General features: G+C 39.9%; 1 protein-coding gene across 2 annotated transcripts; it reads left to right on the forward strand.

Annotated features, from left to right (window-relative positions):
- The first annotated feature begins 2,283 nt into the window (after window positions 1-2,283).
- LOC105930332 lies at window positions 2,284-9,671 on the forward strand. Of its 2 annotated transcripts, XM_036139010.1 has the most exons (3): window positions 2,284-2,362; window positions 6,665-8,642; window positions 8,716-9,671. In XM_036139010.1, exon 2 carries the CDS (start codon window positions 6,695-6,697, stop codon window positions 7,736-7,738), a length of 1,044 nt encoding a protein of 347 aa, XP_035994903.1. In that variant the 5' UTR covers window positions 2,284-2,362; window positions 6,665-6,694; the 3' UTR covers window positions 7,739-8,642; window positions 8,716-9,671. The 2 variants fall into 2 exon arrangements, with proteins under 2 accessions (XP_035994903.1, XP_012723959.3); XM_012868505.3 differs by lacking the exon at window positions 2,284-2,362 and having other exon boundaries at window positions 6,185-8,642.
- The last annotated feature ends 667 nt before the right edge of the window (window positions 9,672-10,338 follow it).

Genomic DNA, 10,338 nt, shown 5'->3' on the forward strand with positions numbered 1-10,338 from the left:
CATTCGTGTTGGTGTCATTTCTTTTTGTTGACTTTTGAAATAAATTATTCTTCAATGCAAACATGTACATCCTACATTAATCACACAGCTGTGAAGTAGTCTCATAGTTTTTTAGTTTATTTTTCCTGATTATTCTGATTATTTTAGAACAACTGCAGCAGCGTGAGCATGCTTTCTGGTCCGGTAGCTGGACTTGGACCATTCAGAGCAGATTGGACCTTGTGTTTTAGGAAGTGGGTTCAGCCTTTACAGCTTCTGCTTTTACAGGAAATGATAAATATGTGGAGGCTGCTTAGCACTTCAGATATATCCTGACTTCATCTGAGGGCCTTTGCCACCTTATGGACAGTCTAGCATTTTGTTTTTTACTTATGGAGGAACTAGCCTGCTTTCAGAAGAAAGGAGCACATTGCAACCATTTTACAAGTTATATTAAGTTTTTTTTTATAGAAAGTGTCTAATTTACATCAGACTACTAGGAAGTCATTGAAGACATTTCAGATTGATTCTGATTCAGAAATCTATTGTTTCCAATGACTTTCTTGTAATCTTTTGGGTTAGGTTGATATTTCCTCAGCTCTACTTGACTATTGAGTTTTTTTTTTTTTTTTTTTTTTCTTAAAGCTAGGTATGAATCATCCATAGAGATAGGCTCCATAAACTCAAAGGGTTAACCAGCTGCGCTGTGGGTCTCTTCCATACAGCTGTATTATCCCACCTTATCTCTATTTTGAACCTTAAATGTTTAATTGATTATAAATAAACAAAAATTCCCAACTCTCAAGGTTACTAAATGTATCTGTTGTTTTCCCCAGGTTTTATAACACACCCTTTTTCCACTGGTTCTTGTTCCAGTGCCTTTTTATTCCACTTAATTCTTATGAAAAAGGAGCTTCTGACCCCAGATTAATCCAAGAATAAGGCAGAACAACCTCCTTCTTAGATATTATTTATTGCAGCCATGTAGCTGCATTTCGTCACAGTAGAATGAGTAAATTATAAAAAAGTGTTTGTTTTTTTTTATTCAGGGGTCAAAGCAAGTAGGAAATTTCTCAGTATTTGAGGCATGGATGGTATGAAGTACCCAGACAAAGGTCAAGAATGAAACAACCAAAACAGCAGCTCAACTGGATAAATAAGGAAAAGGACCAGCACTCACCAGTGTTGTCTCATAAAATAAGCTGGGGAAAAAGTTTTAAATTAAACACTATTAATAGAAACCTACCACAAAGATCAAGATTGTTCCCATTTCTTTGACCAAATCTATTTTAAATACCCAGAAGTATTTCTACTTTATAAGTATATTTTTTCCTTTTCCTAAAAATAAGGCTTTCATAACTTGGTCAGATGTTGTAGATAGTTGTGTAGGCCTGAAACACACATTTTTTTCCTCCACTTTTCTGTTTTTGTTTTTCTTTTTAAGTCTTAAACCGTACAATATGCTGTCATGGTCAGGCAGAAAAAAAAGACAGACATCATCCAAACAAAAAATATGAAGACGTTATAGGTAAGTTTGCCTTACTGACAGCCAGTTGTAAAGGAATTAGCAGGAGTTCAAACTTTTCAACAGAATTCCTGATTTTAGTGTGGAGTTCAGAGTATTTTTTGATGCGATGCTGCACAGTGGCGCAGTGGGTAGCGCTGTTGCACGAAGGTCCTGGATTTGAGTCCCTTGCATCTTTCTGCATGGAGTTTGCATGTTCTCCCGGCTTCCTCCCACAGTCCAAAAACATGACTGTTAGGTTAATTGGCCTCTCTTAATTCTCCTTTGGTGTAAGAGTGTGTGTATGATTGTTTGTCTCTGTGTTGCCCTGCCATAGACTGGGGACCTGTCCAGGGTGAATCCCGCCTCTGACCCATTGACAGCTGCAGATAGGAACCAGCACCCATCGCGACCCCAGCAGGGATAAGCGTGTTGGAAAATGGATGAATGGATATTAGCAATTATTTACAGCTACCTTTGGGTCCCACCTGAGTGTATATTAATTAAATGCAGAAAGAAGGATCACAGACTCAAACCATTGTCCGAAAAACTCAAGGTGTACGTCTTGGCCCCTTAACATCATCCTAATGTAAATGGCTAAAGTTAATCCCCATGCTTCAATCTAAATGCATGGCTAAAACATTACCGACAGAGTAAATCAAAAAGTATACAGCTGTTAAGAGCAACATAAATGTGAATATTGAATGCTCACGGTTCAGAGTATGCACACGGAGGAAACCGGAGTCAGCTTGGCGGTATCCTAGCAACAGCCAAAACAGCTTGGGGTGGGGGGGGGGTGTTCGATGGTGAAAGTGAAGAGGGTGAGAGATGTGGTGAAGCAGAGCGAACAGTCACCGCAGCACCTTGACAGGACAACAGGTAAGACAAAATGATAGATTTGGTTTTTAAGTTGTTTTTTTCTTCTTTTAAAAAAAAAATATACACGTACTTTAAAGTTTCTTGATATTTTTGTAAGTTTTTACGATTCAATGTCTTCGGGTAGAATTGTTCCACTAAGTTGCAGTCCATTTCATTTTGGAACACAGCTAAATTAAAATCTTATTACATTTGACTTTTCTGTTTTGTCTTAATAGCAGTATCTTTTTAGCTCGTTCATATGTGGGTCACGAGATGAGAAACTGGACCTCTGTCATGTATAATGTAGTTCTGTAACACGAGCAGGAACATGAAAACAAAGGGCCAGTACTGACCCAGTGCCTCAGTTACTCCTGTCACTGTCCAACATACATAATTTACAAGTAACTTGTGCCACTGATGGAATAACAAAATTCGTCCTCTCATTACCGATGTCCAATATACAGCAGTACAAGGCAAAGATGGAATATTTTAATTGGCCATGTCAAACCTTTTTTTCAAAACATACATCATTAAAAGCTTTTTGAAAATTGATGCTGTCACAATGTTCATTTAATACTCATCGATGGCTCTATAAGCTGAATAAGTTAAATCTTGTTAATGTTTCTTACCTTTCTCACATCATGAAAAGATTTGCACACTGCTGAATCTCTTAAAAAGTTATCAGCTCTGCAAGGTTAACCAGAAATCAACTAAGAAAATAAAAATGTAAGATCCTGATTAAAATCTTGTGTATTCTTATTTGATTTTAAAGTCTATTTCTTTTGAACTTCTTGGAGAATTCCACAAAATTATTCATAGTATACCGTTAATATACTACTGTACAGTTTTGTTACATGCTATAACAGCCTATTTCCACTCATACCTCCCTCACACTGTGGCATATCTGCCTTTTATTTCAAAGCTGTGGGAAGATGTGCAGCTTTAAGTCAAACAAACTATATCATCGTCTTCTAAGCATTTCTAATTGCAGCATGCACAATAACATCTCCAGCTAAACCAGGCTGCTAGAGATTTTTTGGACAAGAAAAAAAAATGTGTACATGAGCATAACAAATCTTTTACAGATTTGCAATACATCTTGCACAAAGGTATGCTCACTGCAACAAAATGTATGTAGGTTCAATGCAAATCTCCCAGCAATGACCCCCTAAAATTTTTATTAAGCTCAGGATATGCCATGCAGACGTTCAGTTGCAGAGATATAGATTTACTTACCTCTACAAGCAGCATGACCTGTTTTCTGAATAATTAGGGTAATCATTTTTAGACCACTGGGTGTAGCTCATAGTGTTGGTTGATCTTTTAATGGAAAAACAAGATGGTGTTGTCAGAGGAAAAGTATCGTAACTCATCCTGAACATTGTCTATTCTACACCATTTATCCCAAAACATATACACGATACACAGTGGGGGTGACTCAAAGGAGACCTATTTTTGAAGAGATGATAAAAGCTTGATGTTCCACAAAAAGCACCTCATACCCTCACATTTAGACCAATGTAGCATGTTTATCATATGCCAAAATACACGGCAAAATACGATAAGGTGCGACAACAGCGCAAAGTGTAACTCACCCCAATGTAGCAAAGTCAAGTTTATTTGTATAGCACATTTCATCAGCAAGGCGGTTCAAAGTGCTTTACAACATAAACACATCATAAACATCGAAATGGTCACAAACATTTATTTTTATCAAGTGAAAAAATCAATACACGTCACATTTGATGGTCAATGTTCCTGTTATTATGGGTCAGGAGCAACTCTAAACAGGAAGGTTTTCAGTCTTGATTTAAAGGAACTCAGTATTTCAGCGTTTTTGCAGTTTTCTGGAAGTCGCGTGCTGACTCTAGTTTGTTTCTCTTCATGTACAAAGATAACTTTAGTTTTGTTTCTGTTCAGCTGGAGAAAGTTTTGGCACATTCATGCATTGATTTGTTCTAAGCATCTGTTCAGCACATGGATTCAGAGTCACCTGATGACATTGTGATGTAGAGCTGTGTATCATCTGCATAGTTATGGTAACTAATCTTGTTTCTTGTTGTAACCTCAGCTAGTGGAAGCATATAGATACTAATTAGAAGGGGTCCCAAGATTGAACCTAGGAGTACCCCACATGAGACTTTTGTCTGCTCTGATGAGAAGTTACCTATTGACAAAAATAAGTCCCTGTTCGTTAGGCAGGATTTGAACCAATTGAGTGCTGTACCAGAGAGTCCGACCCGGCTCTCCAGTTGCTTTAATAATATATCATGGTCAACCGTGTCAAATGCTGCACTGAGATCCAACAGAACTAGCACACTGTAGACTCTACAGTCTGTATTTATGTGGATGTCATTGAACACTTTGACTAGGGCGGCCTCAGTACTGTGGTGAGCACGGAAACCGGACTGAAAAACATCAAAGGGTTGATCATTGTAAGGAAGCTATTTAGCTGCTGAAGCAGCTTTTTCAAATATTTTAGTGATAAATGGGAGGTTGGAGACTAGCCTGTAATTCTGCAGATGTGATTTGTCTAGATTGCTCTTTTTTATCAATAGTTTAGTAACCGCTGTTTTTAAAATCTAGGGAAAACAGGCGATGAAAGAGATTAATTTATTTGAATCAAGTCAGATGCAATGATTGGCTGAACTTTTTAATGGAAGGTTGTAGGTAGGATATCAAGACAACAGGAGGAGGAGATTAACTGATGTATAATTTCTTCTAAGCTTATATTGTTGAGTAGTTGTAATGTAGTCATTTTCTCTGAAAGTTGTTATGTTTGAGCATAACACTGGTATTGGATTCAGTGTGAATGTGCAGATTAATGTAAAAGCAAAACCCCGCCCTGAGACAAATTTTCGGTAGAGTGACCAGACATCCCTGATTCCCGGGGACAGTCTCCGCTTTGGATGACCTGTCCCTAGCAAAAGCTGTCCCCGCAAATGCCCCCGATTTTAGCATTTCATGAATGAGGAAAAAAGTTGGGTGCAACAAGAGCTATTAAGTGACCTAGATGTGCTGCTGTTGGCTTTACAGAGGATCAGAGCGCGCCGTCACCTCCCACAAAGCCTGTCACTGAAGCGCTGTCAATAACCCCCTGATTGAGATGCTTCATACCCAAGCAGCTATGATGACGGAAGCATGTACTGTTTGAACCAATAGGAAAATTTAACTGCAAAAGCCACTGTTCCACCCCAAGAGGGCAGCACCAACACGCTTTTAAGACGCAAAACTAATCAAGTTCACGTGAAACTGTAAAGAACTGCACAGTAACATTTAAGTTGGACCCTTAGGCCCAGTTTATAGGCTACCTGCAAAAAAAAAAAAAAAACAGTTAATTGTGTGGTGAGTTACACTTTAAATATTAAAATATTTCTGAAACTTTTCATAAGCCTTCCTAGGTAGAAATGTTCTTGTGTTTTTATTATAGAGGACTAACTTCTTTGACCACTGTTCCTCTACATAATTTTGTTCACTCATAAATAAAATATCAAACGAAAATCTACTCTCACCCCTGAGGAGCTGAGAAGTGGTGTTGACAGTCAGTACCTCCTACTCTTGCCCTCTCTCTGAATTATTTTTCTTGTCTATCACTGCTTTAAAAACAATTAAAATCTTCAATGTTAGATGCAAAACTGTTTCTTGTCCATGTTCTGTGTTTTTGCCCCCCAGAACTTCAGCAGTCATGGTAAAAAGTATAAATAAACACCCTGTCTCCATAGCAGGGTTGTGAAGTATGAAATTAAAGTGTACAAAACCCAACGGCAAATTCAACAATGCTGCTTATTAAACAAAGAACAAAAGTAAGCAAACAATTCAAAACACCCTACAAATAGGAGTTACATACAAAATGGATAACAATCCTTGAATATAAAGGAATATATTGAATATAAAGGACTTTTTCCAATGATTGCAAATTACTTTATTAAAGATTTACAAGCGATTTTTTGCTTGGTTGCAAATAAAAGACAAAGAAATCATTAGTATTTTAAAACTTCATGCTGGTGTTGATAGAAAACTGTCAGAAGCCACAGTGCGTTGCAGTTTGTTGTGTATGTGAGTCTGGATAGCTAGAGACCAGCTAGCTGGTCCATAGGTCATAATATTGTGCCTGTTTATTATATACTATGATTTTTTTTTTGTTTACATTTGAGAGACACTTGACCGAAGGTTTCCCTCATGATCTTTAAAACATATAAATGAAGGATGTCAAGTTGATGATCCACCAAAGAATGATACAAATCCAAAGAATGGGGCCCAAGTACAATAAAGTTACTGTATACCTATGAATCCCCTAAACTTCTTTGTTTTGATTTTTCCTAGATACTGAGAACAAAGATCCATTCTTTCAAGATGTTTATGGGAACACCTCATGATAGCAGTTCACCCTCTCCCATCCAAGCAAACAGTCCAGAGCCTAAAAGTCCAGTTTCTGAGTCAGATTGTCCTTCATCTTCTCTTCCACATCATTCACTTCCCTGCTGGGCAACCCAGGCACATAGTGATCTCGCCCAGGCCAAGGAAGAGTTACGTCAGATTCAGGTCCGTCATGCAACCGAGATTGAAACAGTTAATCGAGGTGTGGAACGAGCAATCCTTGGAGCACGTAGAGAGGAGCGGCGCCTACTGGAGAGGGTGGAGCAGGACCATCGAGACACTCAGCAACGCTTGGAGCAAGTCCAGAGGGAGAATATAGCAGCTGCAAGGGTCAGCCAGTCTCTTTTGGAGCAACGGCTTGAGAAAATGGTTCAGCTTCAACAACGACTCCAGACAGTGGGTCAGTCTGTTCTATCTAAAAATGGAACAAGCAAAAACCCCTTACTAAATGAAATTTCAGACTTTCTACAACCTTGGGAAATCTCTGTTTCACTTAAGAAAGTGAATTTCAAGCCGAGCTCCCAACCTAATGCCGTAACCTTTGGAGACATTCGAGTGCAAGAGCAAAATCTGTGTCTGAATGTTGGAGGCTGTGGGCCTCATGGAAAGCTGTGTGCTCTACATTCAAAGGAGATACATTGCGAAGACACAAACGATCAAAGTTGTAGAGAAGAAAACGGCACACGAGGACAGGGCTGGACATCCCCAACAGGCAGGGTGGTCAGAAGAATCAACCTCTTAAACCAAAATGCTCTAGAGTCAGAGGAAGGCCAGAATCTCTCTTCTACAAAGATACATCACTGGCTCCCTAAATGTGAAGAGTTTGACTGGGAAACTTCCCAAGTTGATAAGATGGATACAAGTTGCTTTGAGTTACAAGGTGAAGACGTATTTCTGGCTGTCCCTTCTGCTCTTAAAAGTAGGGACATCAAAGCAAAGGACACAGTATCCAGGATGAACATTGATGGGGATCATTGCTCTCCCATTAAATCAGAGAAAAATGCTTTCTGTGGCCACTAGTAGAAAATCATCTCCTGAACGAAGACAAGAGTCTGCTAAGATGAGTCATTGCTTGAGTCTAGAAAGCTGGGGTGGACCTAAAGGAAAAGGGAGTCTTGATTCCAGTAGTAGACCTTTGCAATATGGTAGCAGTACCCTAACATCTCCAAAGATGACTTCAAGAGATCATTTGGTCAGTCAAAGCTGTCTAGATGTCACCTCAAAAGTGAGATCTCACTCCCGTCTCAGCCAGTCTTCTGATGAACACTCTTTAGGGACGCTGGGGGATTCTGGCCGTGCACCATCTCCAGCAGATAGCCTTGACTCAACCTATACTTTTATTGTAAGCCCATCAAATGACCTCAGTTTGAACAAAGGCTCTTTGAAACATAGTTTTCACCTATCCAAGTCGGCAGTAGACTTAACACATAAGACAAGGCCGTTGATTAGTAGCGCTACAAATAAGCAAGAATTGTGCAGAGTAAAGAGTGGTAACCTCAGCTCCATGATGAGCTCCACCTCAGCTTCCCCAGCTCCGAGTAGAGGATTCAGGGTTTTTGAAAGGAGTCAGATCCTCTCATACCCTAACGACGTAGGCCGTAACGTCCTGCCACAGTCAAAGAAAAACGCCACAACAACTGGACTGAAACAAGGCTCTGTAGTTAGGTCACTGTCCTTGTCAGTCATAGATGGTTCCTCTCAAGAGCAAAAGAGAGGTAGGGGGGAATTAGGAGAACCTACCCTGGTGGAGTTAGAGGAAGAGGTTGATCCATTGTTTATGGAGTTCAACGCGAGCGGTGTTCATCTCACTCGGCAGTTTGGGAGGCAGGGTTCAGGCCGGGCTGACCTTACTCTGCCAAGTGGTATCCATGCCACACCACAAGGGCAACTCTTTATAGTTGACTGTGGAAATGCACGTGTCCAGGTTTGTATTATTTTTCTCGTATTTTAAAAATAACTACTATTGAACATTAAACTAAATTTAAACTTTCAAACAGGTGACTGATCCTCAAGGAAACGTCCTTCAGCAAGTGACCTCTCCGAACATCAGCGGCTCCTCCAGACGATGTCGAAACTACTTTGACATTGCTGTCAATGCCAAGGGTCTGATTGCCTTAAGCTGTGCCGCAGAAAGAGCTTTGCTTGTGTTCAGCCGACACGGTCGTCTGCTTCAGACCTTTGGGGGATCAGGGTTGGCCTCTGCGAAAGATGAACTGGAAGCTCCCAGAGGGGTGACTGTAACCAGACTAGATGAATTTTTGGTTGCAGATATAAGAAAAGGTACACTCATTGCTCTGAAGCTTGATCCAAAAACAGGCTCCAGGCTGGAACGTACAGTGGTGACCGGATTCCACAGGCCTTACTTAGTGGCAGCCTGTTTAAACTCAGGCATGGTAGTCGTGTCTGAAAGGGGCAACGAAACAGGACGCGTGCCTTGCATCAAAGTGCTGGAGCCAGGGTGGAACACAGTGAGAGTTCTTGGTGTATGTGCTGGTATGGGACCAGTCCTTACATGTCCCTGGGGCATATGCATAGATAAAGACAGCAATATCTTAGTTGCAGACTGGGGAGAGCAGCACAGAATTGTGTTGTACCCCACTCAGGGCGTCGGCTGGCCCATTGTGAACCAGGGCTTGAGTAGTCCACGTGGCTTGACCTTGCTACCGGACGGGCAACTGGCCGTGTCAGACAGCATGCATCACTGCATTAAGATTTACAAGTATAAAGGGTCACATGACTAAATCAGCTTTGTTGACATTTTAAAAGTGGGTTTAGCAAACTGTGTGGTTGAACAATTACATCTAAAAAGTGTGTTTAGTAAGAATTACAGTTTGGTTCATGTTACTGTGGACATGCGAGTAGAGTTGGATGCATCTGTAAGGATGAAACTGTGCCTGTACAGTTTGACGGATGATACAGTATAATTAGGTGTTTACTGAAAAATTATTATTATTATTATTATTATTATTATTATTATTATTATTATTATTATTATTATAAGACTCCTGTGTCTACTTTGATAAGGCCAAGGGTGTCCTTAAAAAAGAAGCAATGTAAACCTAAGATACAAACCACTGTTTAGAGTTAATCTACTCTGCCCTATTGTTTTGTAGTATTTCAGTTTGTTTTTGCTTATCAAGCATGTCTGCTGTCTGTTTGTGCTGTAGATTTTAGAGTTGGGGTTTGCAATGTGTGTAATTGCAATGTGTGTAATTGTAATGTTTTGTTAGGATTCAGTGGCAGTTGGTAATACAAATTATTTGTTTGGAAGGCACACAATTACAGGGATTACAACTCAACAAACTCTACATGAACATGATTTGGTCCACTGTCACTTTCCTGCTGCTGGAAGTTTATGTCTGCTCGGTACCTGTTCTGCAGGTAAAGGGCCTTTCACTTTGGGACAAATTGAGATAGCTAATTGGTCAGTTACTGACAAGCCTACAAGATTGATTGACAGGTGGCGTCACATCAATTAGAGATAAAGTCACATGGAAGCCACTAGTTTAAGAACATACATACACACTTACTTGGCCGGTGCCCCTAGTCATAGAAGGAATGTAATTAGACTTACACAAAAAAAGTTACCTCAACTGAAAATGGAATGAGCTACCTGAAAA

The sequence above is a fragment of the Fundulus heteroclitus genome, chromosome 7, assembly GCF_011125445.2.
Source record: "Fundulus heteroclitus isolate FHET01 chromosome 7, MU-UCD_Fhet_4.1, whole genome shotgun sequence".
Taxonomy (NCBI): Eukaryota; Metazoa; Chordata; class Actinopteri; order Cyprinodontiformes; family Fundulidae; genus Fundulus; species Fundulus heteroclitus.

Coding starts and splice junctions, on each gene's coding strand:
- LOC105930332 (XM_036139010.1), top strand. CDS start 6,695: ATGTTTATGGGAACACCTCATGATAGCAGTTCACCCTCTCCCATCCAA.